The 17695-nt window shown below is 37.8% G+C and overlaps 1 protein-coding gene across 6 annotated transcripts; it reads right to left on the bottom strand.

Annotated features, from left to right (window-relative positions):
* Positions 1-2022: 2022 nt before the first annotated feature.
* SRSF10 (serine and arginine rich splicing factor 10) lies at positions 2023-13838 on the bottom strand. Of its 6 annotated transcripts, XM_014783985.2 has the most exons (7): positions 13660-13838; positions 12119-12223; positions 8421-8524; positions 6954-7116; positions 6662-6712; positions 6427-6528; positions 2023-3057 (listed from the first exon to the last, which is right to left on the bottom strand). In XM_014783985.2, exons 1-7 carry the CDS (start codon positions 13722-13724, stop codon positions 2997-2999), a joined length of 651 nt encoding a protein of 216 aa, XP_014639471.1. In that variant the 5' UTR covers positions 13725-13838; the 3' UTR covers positions 2023-2996. The 6 variants fall into 6 exon arrangements, with proteins under 6 accessions (XP_014639471.1, XP_087302691.1, XP_004425786.1 ...); XM_087446565.1 differs by lacking the exon at positions 6427-6528 and having other exon boundaries at positions 6662-6709; XM_004425729.3 differs by lacking the exon at positions 6427-6528 and having other exon boundaries at positions 13660-13835.
* Positions 13839-17695: the final 3857 nt, after the last annotated feature.

Genomic DNA, 17695 nt, shown 5'->3' with positions numbered 1-17695 from the left:
GTAGATTGAACAGTTCTCAGCCCAGGCATCTTCATGTTAGTTTTTGATCTAACATTTAAGTACAGTATTAGATTTTTGGTTTGGGATTGACTTGATGAGTGGTAAAAGTGTTCAGAGAATTGAGAGTGGGAGTAGAAAAAGCTTTTAAACATTAAAAATTTTACTATTTAAGGGTAACCTAAATAAAAGGTTAATGATTGTATCAACATTTCATATCTTAGAAGGCTACTAATACAGTTGTGGTGAGCCTACAGGAAGTATGGTGACAGGAATTCCCCAAATCGTTGTACTTGTGAGAACCAAAAAGGTGTTACAGAGAACCTAGTCTGTAGGGCTGAAGTCAGCCATAGTGTGAGCCTTAAGTCAGTATTAAAACTGTCATATCTTTTTGATGGCAGTGTATATAGTATGATGGAATCTGAGTCCATAACCTATCCTTATGCTTAAGTTCTCTTCCCCAGTGCAAGCAGACGGTGGGGAAAATACTGGTTTTGGGGTAAGTTTTCTAATGTTCTTTAATTGCATTCTCATAAGCAATTACTTTGTAAAACAAGGGGGATAGGGTATATCTCTAAAACCCCTTACACAAATGAGGAAAGCCTACCCAGTCACAAATCTGTAAGGCAGAGCTAAACCTGAAAAAGAAAATCCCCAAGGTATTTTGGCTCCTCCACCGTTTTTTTATTTCACCCTCCAGCATTCAAAGAGATGTGATCTACAAAAACCTAGACACAAAGGCCTTTTACCTCTTTATAAACTACTCTTGTCAGTTATCAATGAAATGAACTTACATGCCTTGCTTTTTAATCCAAATAAAAAAGAATCCCATCTTTAATATAAGGGTCAAACAACTGTTAGGCATACAGAGAAACATAATGCAATAAACATAACCAACACTGTTGGAGGAGGAGGCAGAAGAAAAAACCCAAGAGAAGGAACCTTTTCCATAGTGACTACTATGTCTTGTAGATGTCAACAGCTGAATAAAGACAAATTAAGTTGCTTACTTCATTTATCAATGAAAACAGTTTACCCCAGGGACTCCTAAAAGCTTTGATAGACCTTCTAGTAGAATGCCATTAGATTATTCCTGAGCTACCACTGTACTTTCTCAAGTCACAGCCCCCCCATTTAAAAATATCTCAGGATTTTGTAAACAGGAATATGGTCAAAATGCTAACAATGAGACTGAAATTTGGAAAGCCAGGATGGAATGAGTCTGAGTCACAGAGCTGTGAACTCAGAATTTCTATCCAGAAAAGTTATAAACAAAATATTTTGTAATTAAATCTATTTTATAAATCTATTAAATCTTCCCTCTAGGTGAACTCTAGATTCCATTATATTTTATTAAGTTATAAAAAATTCCCCCATTTGATTAAAAAAAGCAGCAAAATGGTTACAAAGATGATGAAATGAAAAATGAAAAATCTTGGACTCTAATCTAGGATCTGCCACTTAACTTGCTGTATGATCTTGGGCAAGTTTGAAAATTTCTTTTTTTTAATAAAATGAGGGTAAAAATACCTCCATTTCATATCTTCCTTAGTTATAATGTATTCTGCTATATTTTCAAAATCTTTGTAAGGGTTAAACACCCGTATTTTCAGATGAGTAACGTTACATGAAGTTTTAAGTATGTGGCAGAAATATGACAAAAATCAAATATGTGAATGATAGAATCAATGTATAGGTAAATAAACTTCATATCCTAATAAGGAACTAAGGAATCCAAAACATTTTGTGATGCTATAAAAGTTATTTATTCACTATACACAGAACATGTCCCTATAAAATGTACATGTAAATCACTAAAAAGTATAACTTGGTGAACATTTTCTCAATTACAGAACACACTAATTCAGTTGGGGTAACAGCTGTCTGCCTCAAAATAATCTTATTATAGCACCCAGAGTCTCCTTTATACCTAATGCAAAGTTAAATACTTATTTTTGGGATTATTTCCTAATATGTGTTTGAGGAGGCAGAGTTAACAATTTAATATAACTCTAGTATATTACAGTCACTGCACAATAAATCAGTTTATTACAGATTAAAACAAATCATTTTTTCATTATTTGTATTAATGGGATGCAAACAGAAATACTGGATACTTTTAAATGGCAGATAACCACAAAATTACTTATCTTTGATAGTATATTGGGTTTTATAATTACATTAGGATATGAATGGTGTAAAATATTGTTATGAACAACACACCTCAAACAAAACAATGAGGCCATACTGTAATGATTCACTAGATTGTGCTCAGTAGACATTTATTGAATAAATGAATTTTATCTATTTTTCTCCCCAATTACCCAGTACATTTTTTGCCCACAGTAAGGGCTCAGTAAATGTTTGCTGAATATACTAACTAGGAAAGAGGTGAGACGAGATGGACCCTCTTAGCTGGATGTCAAGTATTATAATTGGAATTTACCTGGGAAAGAGAGTGTTTAAAGAAGATGTAAACTGCACATGGCATACAAGTAAATAAACTCAGATGCCAACAAAGCAAACCATTAAGCAGAAAACACTGGCACTGGAATAAACAAAGGCAAGATTTGCCAATAGCAAAAATGGAACTGACTTTAAGAGATAACCAAGAAAAAGTTTATAGTGGACCATACCTTTTCTCACCCAATTCGAGACAGACCAATACAGGCACTGTAAGAGACTATGGCTGTCTTCCTTGAAATTCAGACATCCTAGTTTTCAATAATTTATTATGGACCTGTTACCCAAGAATCAATATAAACCTATTCAGATTTAGGGATTAGTTTCCACAAGTACAAAGTTGAATTTCCTTTTATTTGTCCTAAAATGCTTACTTTCAAACTTGAAGGGACTTCAATTATTCCATGTAGTTTCGATAACATTCTTTTATCTTTTCAGACCAGAGTCAAAATATTCGTACAGTATTCATACTGCAGCACCTTCCACCCACCCTTTGGTCGCTTGAACTGCCCTTCTTTGGTTCTTTTTCCGCTTTCTCAGATCTTTCTTGAAGTGTAGTAAGCAGAACTGTACTGGGTATTCCAGCTGCAGTTTGGTCTTAAATAAAAGAAGGATGTTTGTCAGTTTGGTTTTCTTTATTCTTCTCTGTGGTATACAGGATTTTGTTAGTTGAACTGGATGTAGCAGCTTACTGGGCCCAATTTTCAAGAGAATAGTACAATAGTTCCCAGGTCTTTTCCCTGGGTTGTAACTTAACGGCTCATACTCTATGTAGCACCTTTCCTTTCTCACTGAAGCATTATCTGTCATTTTTCTTCTTGCTTATTTGGCTTAAAAAAAAAAAAATGTAGAGAGATCTTAAGTAAAAAGAGAGGTGATGTGTCAGCCCTCACTTGAGTCTTGATATGATCTACTCTAACACTGAGCATAGTGCCAGACACAGTAGGTACTCAGTCATTGCAGAACTCAACTATGTAACCCAAAATTAAAGCACTGTGTAAGGATCCTCATCAAGTATCAGGAGGATCCTAACTATCATGGGTTCAACTATAATACAGTCCTTTTGATGCTGTTAGGTATGTCACTTTAGAAATAACATGTAAGGTTCTCAAGAAAATAGTCTGAGTCTAAAAAAAAGTGACAAGTAAAAAATAAAAATGAAACATCAGGCCTTCTAATTCTATACAGACTGAGAACAATTTTAATGGGCTATCTCCTCAATCCTCAATCTACTTCTCTCAAATTATAGTCCATTAAAAAAAAAATCTAAGGATCAGGTCTGGGTTCAAATCCTGGATATGCCTTTTACAGCCTTTTCTTTGTGCCTTATCTGCAATATGGGGAAAAGAAAAGTATCTTTCTCACAGTGTTTTGTGAAGAGTCAATGAATTAACACATAAAGCTTTTAGAACAGTGTCTGGCACAGCACAAATACTCAATAAATATTAGCTATAATTGTTGTCATTATATAAGTATAGCTAAAATTCAAACCACAAAACACCGAAAACCAGTTCCCCAAAATGCTTATCACTTAATATTAACTGCTCACCAACATTCAATGCAGAAGTATTTTAAATCATGCCGGAAACATAAGGCCCAATGCATCTTGTTTAGGATGGGGAAGAGCAGAATTATTGGTCCATCCAATCATGAAAACATAAATTTAAATTAGCTGATCCAAATTTCATTTTAATACATATCCCAACACTACCAACAAACCTCTAAGTTATTTAACCCAAGGGGCTTAATAACTGCCACTAACCTCTAAGTTATTTAACCTGAGGGGCTTTGACATTACATAAGGAATTTTTAAGTACAATGTAAAAGATGTACCTTTCTGGCAAGTTTTATCATTTCCAAAGTAAAAGTTAGTTGTGCCTAGTGCAACACTGATTAAAAATATTCCTAAATCTACAAAGGATTGTTTCCATTGTTATTTTAGAATCTCATTCAAAACTATAATAATTCCAGTTAATCATTATTTCCTTCATTTTGTTTTTATTATAGCATGTTTGCTTAATTTACAGCAAGCAGAAAATAAGCTGGGTCTTGTTTTGATCCAAACATTGATGTTTTAAAGGTTGTACACAATATTTGTTAAAAAGAACATATAAAAATACCTTTTTAGAAGCTTCTATAAGAAAGAAAATACAAAGTTTAACCCCACAACTTTCCTCTTTGCTAGAACTGCAAACTACTGCTACAGTTTTAAATAGACTTTTTGTTGTTTAAACTATACATCCAGGAAAATCTAAAAAAATTAAAGAAACGTGCATATAAATGATTGCATAGCAGAACATGAACATTAACTGCAAACAGTAAAGAAATGAAAGTTAGAAATACTATCAAATATACAAAGGTTCTAGAATCAATCCTTTAAACACATTCCACAAACAGTATTTAAAAACCATCTTTTGTTCTTTACAGGCAAGGCCTAGATTACTAAAACAAAAATTGAAATAAGTAATCCTTTAAAAGGAATCGTTTCCCCACAATGTTTCTTACTCATAACCTGCAAGCAAGCAATCTAAAATTTTTAAAGATGCTAGCTTTTATTGTGAAATGAGATTGGACATGTCAAGTCATTTTTATTGCCCCCAAAACAATCTCTCTGAGAAATGCTCGAAATTATAAATGGTTATGGGTATTATTTTCTCATTTTTAGTCAGGTACTACTAGGTACTAGATTGATAATAAATCAAAAACTCAGACATGTGACTTATTTAAAATTAATTTTTTTCAAAAGTATTTTAAATTTCATGGCACCAGAAAATCACCTAGAATGGGAGTGTTGTCTTTCAACTTGCCTCACGTTAAATAAACTGAGGTGTGAAGAACAAGCCTCCTTCATGAAGAGGTAAGCAAATTTTGATACAAATGCACATACTGAGTGCTATAAGCATCAAAATTCAGTTCTTTTATACTACCCACATACACAAACAAAACCTACTTTGAAACAATTTACTTGCTTTTAACAGCAGTAGGAAAACTAAGCAATATTATGGTCAACAATGCTCCTTAAAGTTTGGAGTAACTACATAAGAGCACTCTTTTCCCCTTAAAATTATTTTTTGCCATCATTGACCTGCTCTGATTTTAAGGTGAGTTTTTCTGATGTTTGTACGTTCCAAATCTTCACAAAATCCAGAAAAAAAAGCAGTGAAGGCTCCATGTTTCAGTCAAAAACTCAATCTCCCCGAAAATGCTACTTAACCCAGCTGGCATCATTCCCCAAGACAGTGGGGTTAACAAAAGAACTATTCCACACTGTGTCATAAATTAACTGTTATCACGGGTCTAGAAACTTTGACAAGACAAAAAGGTCCACCCTGAACCTAAATGTGTCTGATCAGTGTTGTACTGTGGCTACAACTTCACTTTTGTATCATTCTATCTTATTAGCAAGCTACATTTCTAGGTTAACAGTTCTACCAAATATGGATATGAAAGTTTATTTTTAGTAAGACAATGTTGCAAATTATGGTCAACCAACATCTTTTCACCAATACTTCAAGCATAAAAAATGAGAATCTTTACAAAAATATACAGAGACACCACAAATTGGTAGCTGCCCATAACATTAAACAAACTGGACTCTTAAGAGTGGCTTCTCAACAGCATATCATTTTAATTATAACCATTGCCTGGTACAGGGAAAACTGACAAGTGTTTTTTAAGCATCATTGCAACATTGTATTCCTGATAATTTAAGTAAACCAAACTATGAGTAAATGAATGATACATGCCTAAAAATATCATGGTTTATACTATCAGTGGCCACTGGACTTAGGACTAGTCCAAGACCTTGATCTAGACTTTGACCTAGACCTAGATTGTGATCTTGACTGAGATTTGGATCTAGGTGGTTCTTTTTTCCTTGATTCCTTTTCATATCTTGAGCCAGACTTATAATGTGTTTTGGAATCTGTTTTAGAGGTGCCTCTAGTTTTGGTGTGAGATGCAGACCTAGAACGTGATTTAGCCTTCATTTCTTTCTTGGGCTGGGACTTGGACCGTGATCTTGAATTGGATTTAGATCTTGAAAAAGATCGATTTCGGTGTTTGAATCTTTCAAAACAGAGGAGAGATACAATTAGAGTAAAAATTAGATTTTATATTAATCAAATTTGTTATTTTTAGAGCAAAAGTTCACTGTGAAATTGAAAAACGTAGAAGTCTTTTTCAGAGCAAAGTTATTTACCTATCATTGTCGGAATGGCTTCTGCTACGCCGCGGTCTTCCGGTCGGTCTGCTGCCAAAAAGCATATCAGAAAAAGCAAACAGTGACAAACGTCTATTTACAGTCTTTTAAAAAGTTTCTAATTTAGTGAACCATAAAACTTTTTAAATGAAGCACTAAAATATTTTTAGTCTCAATGAAGCATACAATGTATATAATTAAAAGTATACAAAAAGGTAAAAAAGAAAAAAAATTAAAAGCTAATGAACATAAATCTTTCCTGACAGATCACGGTGCTACACATCACACTTACTTTCTAGGACTATATGATCTTCTATAGTTGTAATCAAAGGACCGACTTCTTGATCTCCTTCTTTCATAACTTCGGCTTCTAGAACGTCTGTATCTGTCATAATCATCATAGCGTGAAGAACTGTACACATTCCTCCCTTCCTTGGCTTTCATCTGATTTGGAGCTACGAAATACAAAGAACAGAAATATTTAGAAACATTAAAAACTTAAGTATTTAAACCCTCAAATTACAGGAAAAATTACTGCACCCCCTTCCCTTATATCCTCAATCTGTGTCAAGATTAACCGTGAATATTAATCATGGAAAAGCTATTTGTTTTCAAGGAAGTCTTATCAGAAGATGGTTTTATGCTAAAAATGATACTCTCAAACACCTTCCCAAATATTTTTTTCCCCCAAAGACCTATCTAGCTTGTTGTCCAAAAATATTCCAACTACTCTGACATCAGGAAAATATACCATTGAAGTATTTTTTAAAAATTCCAAATTAAAATATGAACAACTTTTGAACCATATTTTGGAGTTATCCTGCCATGGTTTCCATTCATTAGGAACACAATTACCAAGGAAAAAATACTCATTGGTGGCCTACGAACAATGTGTAGTATCAAAATGCAATAATATACATACAGTTCTGAGAGACCACAACAAAGAGAAGTGTAAGAGAGCCAACACTTACTGAATGCCTCAGAAACACCCACACCCCTGGACAGTCCTCAATTCTTATGTTACCTCATTCAATTCTATGAAGCAGATACTTTATGTATGTGTGTTTGTATGTATAATAACATAGTGAATACCCAGGAATCCATCAGCCAACCCAAGAACTAGAGAATTACCAATAGCTTGTGTCTAACCTAAGTGCTCCTCCTCTCTTCAGCAGCTATTTTAATTTCTTTTAGCATCTTGCCCAAGGTAACATAATGATGAGGCAGAATTCAAACCCAGGTCTATTGGACTCCCAAGCCTGTGTTCTTGCCTCATTAGCATGAAGCTAATACCTGGTGTATGACTGCATAATAAAAATCAAGTACTAATATAAAATCTATTCTAGGTTTAATTTATATAGCCTTGCATCCACATAATTACCCAATTATACCTTGAAGATCTTTATGAGGAAAAGAAATGGCACAAGAGAGACCCAAAACTTTCCAAATTTTATCCCTTTCAATTCCACCACCAGTATATTAAACATGCCACAGCTGATAGTATTGATCCACTTTCTTCACAGTTTAAACATATTTCAGGCATTCTGATTTCCACTTTATACCTTATGTCTACCCTGAAACTTTGTAATATATCTAAAAAATATGATGAACCAAAGTATTCAAGATACTCTACCTTCTCAAAAACTATCTTTTTGGGTTTTGAACACATAGACAAATTGCACAAATTCTTTCAAGAAGAAATCTCAAAACACGGTCTAAAAATGATATATTATACATACATTAGGCAAAGGGTACTTACTCTTCCGATCCCCCTGTGCAAACTGTATTTCAATTTGGCGTCCACAAATCCATTTTCTGTCCAAATTATGTAAAGCATCTTCAGCATCACGAACATCCTCAAATGTGCTAAATGTTAAGGGGCTTCGGAAGTTTGCAAACTTTGATAATGAATGAAAGTTCAGTCGGCAAGCCTGGAACAATTCAGTCTCTCGATATTATTCTAGATAATCAACCAGACCCCACTTACTAGTTGGTTGATTCAGCTATAAAAACTTCACAGTATTAAAGCACTTGAGATTTCCTAAGGCGTATGTTTAAAAACACATGTGAATACATATTATAAAGTAATTATTGAAATAAAATCTGTTATAGCTGAACTACCAAGTAATTCTATCAAATTTTTTTCCTGAGTTTTAAGAATTAACTTTACAAAACAAGACAAAAAAGAGAAGCAAATATCAGTTCTATGTTGTATGCTAAAACATAAATTTCTTAAAATATTTTAAACTGAAACTGTTTTTCATATTTTTTTTCAAATGAAAAAAAGAAAATGCCAATAGTTCTTGTGTAAGCAAACAGAATATACCTTACCTTATAGGAGATGAAAGCATTAACCTCAAATTTATTTTGCTGTTTTTCTCAGACTTTCTAAAGCTATTATTTCATGTAGTTGTCTTCCTTGTACCACACAGGGAAGACTGCTACACTAGCCACTTGTGAATATGAAGACAGAATCAAGTAATAATCAAGACATCACTACACCAAAAGATAGTACACCCATGCACAGACTATAAAAGCATACTATCAAGAAATAACAGACCATTTCTAAAAATTCCTGGACTGGGAAGCCCTAACCATGATACTAAACAAACAGCTTCCTGTAAAGAAATGGAGTTGGGACTGGTTTTCAACTTGAGAATTTCAAGATAATATTTATCAGCCCAAAGTAGGAACTGCTGATCTAAGAGGCTAAGTTGCCTTGTTTTCCTTCCCTAATGTCAGCAATAATACCGTGGAGAACTGTTGGCTTTACAAAGTTATTCTATCCAAATTTAGCTCTTTGCCTAAAACCATCATTCTAACAGAAGCCAAGCACATATTCAGAGCAGTGTCTGATATAAAAGCTTTGCACAGGAAGCTAGGTTAGGTTTGGGTGTGGATTTTCATTCTATCCTAAAACTCACTATTCTAACTTGCCCATTTCTATTTCTTAAATTTGAGAGAGAAGAGTGCAGATCTTGAGAGCTGATTAAAAAACACCTGTCAAGTGACATACTCCCTTCAATGCTGATACCAAAATTCTTTTATTCCAGAGACTAAAAGGTCTTCACCATTTTTTTTGTGTTCTGAAAGGAATTAAGGACCACAGCAGGTTTCCAGCTCTCTCTTCCTGAGGCTATCACAAAGCAGAAGTTTTCCGAAGTCCTGAATCACAGGGCTTTCAATGTGAAAAGGCAAAGGCTGATGGGGAGTTTAGAACCTTGAACACTATAACTGAACACCCCTCTCAAGGGTAATGCAGTTGGGCTCTACAATAATTAAAAACAGTTAAGTTCACTTATTGGGTGTACTACTTTATTTGTTACTGCCAGAGACTATAATAATTTTATAAAGGATTTAGATCAAGAGGTGTAAAATTAACAAGAGCAAATCATCCCCTGGGGCTACCCTCAAAAACAGAATCTTGGGTTGGATGAACCATGGCAAGGTTCTACTTGACCTGTTAAGAGAAAGATAATTGGGAATGGGGTCAGCTAGAAGAGAAAGCTGCAGCAGGGGCAGCCAAATGCCAGTTATGGAGAAATTTGTACTCCGGGTCTTTGCAAAATATTGAAACCTATTACTTTTAAACTATTTTAAGATCACAGAAAGACTCTAGGTATATAAAAAACATATAATTTTCCTCTAGATTCCATTGGATGACAACTCTTTTCTGGCTCAAGTATCACATACTTGAGTCAAACTACTACTGATCTATCTTGGTTCCCAGGACCCCCAAAACCAGGTAAAATTATAAGCTAGAATGCATTGCTCTCTATTTTTTTAAACCAAGCCAGACATAGGTCTTATCCTCTCTGTAACAGAGCTCTGCCACCAAGTCCCACATCTGTCCTTGATCCCTGGCCCTGCAGGAGTAGCAGCTTTTGGCCTTGCCCCTTAAGTCTCACTAGGATTCTGCTAAGTTTCAAGAACCATTGAATTTAAGCAATAAGAATTTTTCCTAGCCTGAAGCCCACAGCCCAAACCTTTGTTATAGCAGGGAGATGATCTCACTGAAGGAAGTAATGTCACCTAAAACTCTGGGCCAGGGAATGACTTCCCAAAGATCAGATTAGGCACCCATATCAGGGATAAGGCCTTCTACAAAATATTCAGGACCAACTGGTCATAGGTGCTAAAGCAGTGTGGGGCCAGCAGCCTCACAGAGCTAAGTTTCAGAACTTAGGAGTATGTGTGCGCTCCCCAGCAGCCACTTTAAAATCTATCCACAAACAGGTAGTATCTCTACTGGATCTGACCCTCTAAGACCACCAGAGCTGTTTCTAAGTGGTCCCCAGTGCATGCACCTGTCTCCCCTTTAAGGGCAGCTCTGTGGAGCTGGCTTGACCCCGGAACCTCACCCTACTCCAAAGAGTAATGCCTGCTATCCTACGGTATCTGACCACCTGGTCCAAAACAGAAATATGCTGAGTTTGAGCTTAACAACATTACATCCCAGTACACTTGAACTTGACAAGCTAAGAGAGTGCATTTATACAAGACCACAATCACAACATCAAAGGCCCACATAAATCAAGTTACAGGTTTTGTCACTAGACCAAACCAGAGTAATTTTGAAAATTAACTGCTTACGAAACATTAAAAAAAGAAAAAAGAAAAAAAAGGAAAATAGTTATTCTGTAGGATACATCAGGTATGACTCCTTTAATCTTGGCCATCATTCAACTTCATCTTGACCTTTAACTCTTTAAGTGCTTGTCAGAAGGACTTGTCATGAGATGCTTGGCCAAATATGACAGATGGCTTTATCTTTAACTTTGAAAAACAACCTTTTCCCCCTTTTGTAGATAAAGCGAGGCTTTGTCTCCCATTAGGCTTGTCCTTCTTCCAGCTTTTCTTTATTTTTTCTTTTCCCAAACTCTCCCTTCTCTTCAAGCCTGATCCTTAAGAGGTCTTTGGCTTGTCTACTTGCCTTAAGTGTTGAACTCTACTCTAAAGGTTCTTTCATGCTTTCTCTTTGGGGTCGCCATAACTGTACAGCTTTACATTCTCTGAGGTAACAACAGAGGACAGCAAATTAGGGGACAATATTAAAGAAGTTTACCTCATTGTTATACAATTTGTTTTTGATCAAGTGATTCAAGTTAACAAACAAGAATACCAAACTTTAATTGCTAAGCACAAGAACATATTAACTTTTAATTTGACTTATATTAAAGGTGGTAGCAACCAGACTGTATTCAAATTTAAATCACATATTATAATCATTGATTTGAGTTTCAGCAGCATGAATGTGAATTTAAATATTTTACTATTTTTGGATTAACTTTAAGAAATAGAGCAATGTGTGAGTCAGAATTAATTTTCAAAAATTTGAAGACATTATACATTTATTAGAGGACAAAAATAAACTACTTTTTAGATGTTACCTCTTACATAAACTTGAATTTCAAACTTGAACACCCCTCACTAATCAGTCATCTGAAGAAAGGATATTGAACATAAGCAAATCCTCTTGGGCGGCGAGTGTAGAAATCAAGTGGAACATACACATCAACTATAGGACCATAACGACCAAATTCGCGTCGTAAATCTTCGGACCTAAAACATCATAAAAAGACCCCAAATTTTTATGTTCACTCCCTTAAGAGTGTCTTTGTAAAACATAGGTATCTTTCTGTAATAACTCAATTAATGAAAGGGACTGTGTTGTGTCCCTGAGTGACCCGAAACAGACAAGCTTTCTAAATCTCAATATTAAGAGCCAACTTTAAGAATATACAAAAACGCATAGGCAATATATCTTTTTGATACAGGAAAGCTAGGATCCAATATTTTGGATGATAAAAATGCAGTTTATAATAAGATCTATTACTATTTTACATTAACAACAGGAAAAGAACAGACATTTAGGAAACGATCACAATTTATCTCTATTGTTTTTATCCACGTCCTTCATGTTTCATAAAAGGTATAATAGCATTAGGTTATAGATAAGTATTGCTAACACTTTTACAGTAAGTATCAAGTCAACTCTAGTACTCTGAAAAATATAAAGCACTTATTTTTACCCCAAAATTTTAGCTACAGGATAGTCACATATAACTCCGTAAATAAGAAATGTCAAAATGACATACAGGGGAAAATTTTCTAGCCGCTAAAATAATTACTATGCTTACTTTCCCACTTAAAGTTACGACAGAAGAATATAAATCACACAACGCTACCAAGAAAAACTCTGATTTCTTTTTTTTGGGTAGAGTGATTATTCGTGAAATACAAAAAGTCTCATCTTGTGATAAGATCTCTTCCAAAAAATTCTGACAGCAACTCCGAGCAAATAAGGGAATTGGCGAGAACAAAGGCACGGTCTGGATTAATCCCATTTAGCTATCAACGTCCTAATAGCATTAGACTTCCTAAACCTCCTTTCTCAAAGAGTGACCAGTATTTCCGGGAAATGGGAAGAACTAGTTCGCACCGTTTAACCGGAAGGACTTGATTTCCCAAATCTTAACATCCCCTTTCTCCGAACATCTTCAACAATTAAAAACCACAAGTATAGCAGAACCAAAAAAAGGGTAGCAACTGCTTCGCCACGCTCCCCTCCCCCGATCCCGTTATGTCGCTGCAAATCTTTTTTCTTAACTAAAAAAATTATCTGGGCCGAGGGGGGCGTGCACCCCAAAGAACGCGAACTTCAAATTTATGGGGCGCGGATACTCGGCGGAGGCTGGACGTGCCGGGAGGAAGCGGGACGAAGGGGTCCCGAGCTGCGGAGGGGGAGGGGACCGAAAGCCAGCCACGCGGCCCGCGCTCCCCGCGGCGGCCCGGAGGACCATGGGCGCCGCCCTCGCCCCCACGCGGCGGCTGAGCCGGCGCCGCGGCCTAGTTCGCGCCGGAAAGCCGGCGCGAGACCCGCCATTTTCGCCCCTTCCCCTCCCCCGGCCTAGCGCGCCGCCGCCGCCGCCGCATGGGTCCTCTCCGAGCGCCTGCGGCCTCACCGCGTAGGACCCGAGTGCCTTCCCTCTACACACCTGGTGTCGTCGGCCACGTTCCTTACGAACAGAGACGTGTTGGGGGGGCGCAGGTAGCGGGACATAACGGCGGCGCGGGTCTCCAACGGGGCACTAACGGCTCAGTACACCGTCCGCGGCTCCGGCGGCGGATCCTTAGACACACACAGCCAGACGGCTCCGCTACGGCAACCGCCTCTTCTCGCGAGACCTCACTCCCGCCTCCACCCCCTCCTACCTGGGCGCAACGCCGGGACCGGCAACGGTTCTTTCCCGCGAGATCACCCGGCGTGCGACTGCGCATGCGGACGGCAGGGCTACGTGCTGCAGCCTCGGTCGCATTCATTGGCTCCTCGAGCTGCCTCTTCCCCTCCCCCCAGCCCGCTCTTTCTTTCTTTAGGGAGTTGTTTTCCCGCCCTTTTCTGCCTTGCACCGCTTTTCCCCCAGCTGCCCCTAAGTCAGGAAGCAGATGTTTAACATGTACGGCAGACTTTACAGTTATTACTAACTGGACGGAGTTTTAAGCATTATAATTCGGAGAGACCGCCATAAGACCCTCCTGTCCGGTCCAAATTATGTGCTGGCTTTTGTTAGATCGCTGACCAGCGTGAGAAGAATTGAGAGCGTCTCGTATTGAGTGTGAAAGGGAAGGAGGTGTGTGTCCTCGCAGAGAGACGGGCCTGCCTCTCCAGTACTTTCTGCACGCCGCGGGCACACTCCCTGAGCGCCTGCGCCCGGGCTGCCCCTCGCCCACACCCTTCTTGGTCTTTTCCTTCACCTGTCCACGCCGTTTCCTGATTAAATGCCGTTCCCAACCTTTTGGTCGGGACGCAAACCTCACATCTTAGTCTCCGTTGTCATCTACAGCATATTCTTTGTTGCTAGCGGCTTCCCTTGTATGCATCGTTCCTGTATTGCAGTGGTCCTCCAACTTTTGGGTCTCAGAACTTCTTTGCACTCTTACAAATTATGGGAGACCCCACAGAGCTTTGTTTATGTGGGTTATGGCTATTAATATCGACTGAACTAGAACTTAAAGTGGAGAAAATTTTGACACAATAACACACAAGCACACATTCCACTACCCTTCACCGCATGTCGTGTAGCCTCTGGAAGACTCTGCTCTACATTTGTGAGAGACTGAACATGAAACGGCAAATAACGTTTAGTGTAGTTTTGACCTTGGCGACTCCCTTGAAAGGGTCCTGGGGACCCCTCCCAGACCACACTTTGAGAATCATTCCCTGCTCTATCAGACTCAGCTTTTGGAGAGGAGGGACCACCTATTAGAATGCCTCTGGCATTGCCGAACAGGTAGCAGGGACTCAAGTACTATTTAATTAAATGAACTTTTGTTTTATAAAGACCATACAAGCATTATTTTTGCATATGTCAGCATCCAAAGCAATTAAGTGATTTGACACAGGTGCTGATAGTCTAGTGTGCTCTGTAGCAGAGCTATTGTTTTTCTACATTTATGTTTTCCAAGAAGCTTTGGACACTTAATTTATTAATTACCTATTATGTGTCAGACATGCTGGTAGACGCTGGAAATTCCGTGATGAAAAACATGGAGCTTCTGTTTCCATAGAAAATAAGCAAGTACACAGGTAATTGAAGATTTGTGGTATGAAAGAGACAGTAATAGTTTTTTGTTTCTAATTTTTAGAACAGAGGGTTGCTGAGCAAATGTCTCCCCATGCCCCCCTCCCAAGTTAAGAACTTTTTAGTGGCTAGAAAACAGACTCCTGTAAATTACTTCAAGTAATGGAGGAAATTTACATAGTCTGGTGGTACTCCTGCCACTCCAGGTTAATACCATATTGGTTTAGAACAGAGTCTGATGCATGGTAAGTACCCTATAAATATTAATAGGACTGGCTACATAATTTGTGGGGCCCAGTGCAAAATGGAAATTTTCAAAAATTATTAAGATGACAACAGCGGAGCACTAAGCCAAGTGCAGGGTGGTTCTGAGCATGGGGCCCCGTGCAACTACACACGTGGTACGCCGCTGAAGCCTGCCCTGAATGTTAGCAGTTATTATTATTACTCATGATGATCTGAGGAATAATAGGAGCAAGTGAGGTACAAATATTTGCTCACTGGAATTGCTTTCTGCCTTGGACACTAAGTGCCCCTTTGATCTTTTGTGCTTTAGCATCCCAGAGCCTTGAAAAAGATGATATTGGGAAAAGTAGAGAAAGCAAGCACTTTCCAGCCAGCTGGGGCTTGAACCAGGCAGTTTACTGAACTATAAATCTGCTGTGGGTGGTTGGGGTGCTGGGAGAGGAAGATGCACGAAGGAATTTTGGAAGTACAACACTCCCTTACAAAAGTACTACCCAGTGCGGTTAAGAGCATCATATTTCATTCTGAGCACAATAAATACCAGGGCTGGCACTTTTTTTGAAGGCCAAATGTTAACCTCTGAAAATGGTCTGTTGGTACTGCACCTCTTCTGGAAGAAATTATGTTTTGTTGGGATTTATGTCTGAAAACCACTTTCCATGGGTACTGTTCTCAGAGCTTCACAAATAAGACCCAAATGTAAAATATATAACTATGAATTTCCTTCATCCTGAAACAGCTCTGTCTTGGTTTGTGGGCAATGGCACAGATATCATGCCTGAGTGAGCCATGCTGCTTGCTGGAGGGAGACTCACAGGGACAAATTCTGTGTGTGAAAGCCGTGGAATTGTGAGTCTGTCTCCATAAGCAGAACAAAAACCTTGAGTCAATATATCAAGGTAAATTTTATTGGTATGACTGTTTAATTCAGACAGTTGCCACGGACAGTACTTAGCACTGTGTTTCCATGGGCAAACAATCAATTAGAAGCACACTCTTTCATTGTGTTTAATAAGACATGCCTGGTGTTTCCCATACACCTTCTCGTTCTAATGAGTAGGCCACAAGCTAAGTTCCCCAGACTAAGAAGGACTCAGTGTTCCCTTTTAGACATTCCTTACTTGTGAGTCAGAAACTTTGGGCCACACACATATAAACACGTTGTCAATTTACCTGTGTACAGGCCCTTCTTTTAACCTCTGGCTCCCACTATTCTGCTCTGTGGGTGAATTCACTGCTACTGTACACATTTGTTCATCATATTCCTTATATGATCCATTCTAGTACATAGATTGCTACTTTGAATCTGCTTAAGGTAAAATCATTTGTTGTATATCAGCCTCATTTTAATGTCTTAAAGTAACATTTTCGCGAGTTATAAATGTCCTGTGTTTACTATTAAAATTTTGGAAATAAAGAAAACTATAAACATCATGTGTGATGGTACCACCTGGAACTAATTACTATTGAAACTTTTATGTATTTCTAAGCGTTTATACAGTTGTTAAAATTGGAGTCATACTGTATACGCAGTTTTATAATGTGTTTTTTCCCACCATTTTATGAAGAATATCTTCCCTGGCCATTAAATAGTTTTAATAAATATAATTTTTAATAGCTGCTGGGTCAGTGATAAATTGGGTTCAATTGCCAGTAACAAAAACTTGAAATAATAATAATCTTGATCATGATAGCTAACACTTATTGAGCACTTAAATGCCAGGCATTAGCTCACAAAAGAGCAAGGGAAACAGCTCAAGAAGCGGTAGTATGTTATAGCTTTAGGGGTCATTCTGCTCATGATTTTCAGCTACTTCTTTCTTAAAGTCACATATATTAACCCATTTAATCCTTACACCAAAACTATGAGCTAGGTTACTATTGTTCTTTCCATTTTATAGATGAGGAAACAGGTTTACAGAGTGGTCTAAACAAATTAGGAGTTTCACTTATTTATTTATTTTTTGTGTAATGAGAAGTCAGGAATAGGGAGTCCAGGACTGGAATGGCAACTTTGGGATATCCAGGCTTCTCTTTCTTTCTTTCTTCTCCATTATCCCCAGTGCTGGCTTCTATACTCAAATTGCCTCATGGTCACAGGATGGCTGCTAGAGCTGCAGGCATCACATCTACATCCCAGGAAAAAAGAAAGGGTAGGACAGAATTTGAAAGGCATATGCTAGCTGAGTCGACACCCACCCCCAGC

Source organism: Ceratotherium simum, chromosome 22, assembly GCF_057802395.1.
Source record: "Ceratotherium simum simum isolate JZ-2026a chromosome 22, ASM5780239v1, whole genome shotgun sequence".
Classification (NCBI taxonomy): Eukaryota; Metazoa; Chordata; class Mammalia; order Perissodactyla; family Rhinocerotidae; genus Ceratotherium; species Ceratotherium simum.
Note: the sequence above shows the minus strand (reverse complement) of the source record. Positions and strands in the feature narration are given on the sequence as shown.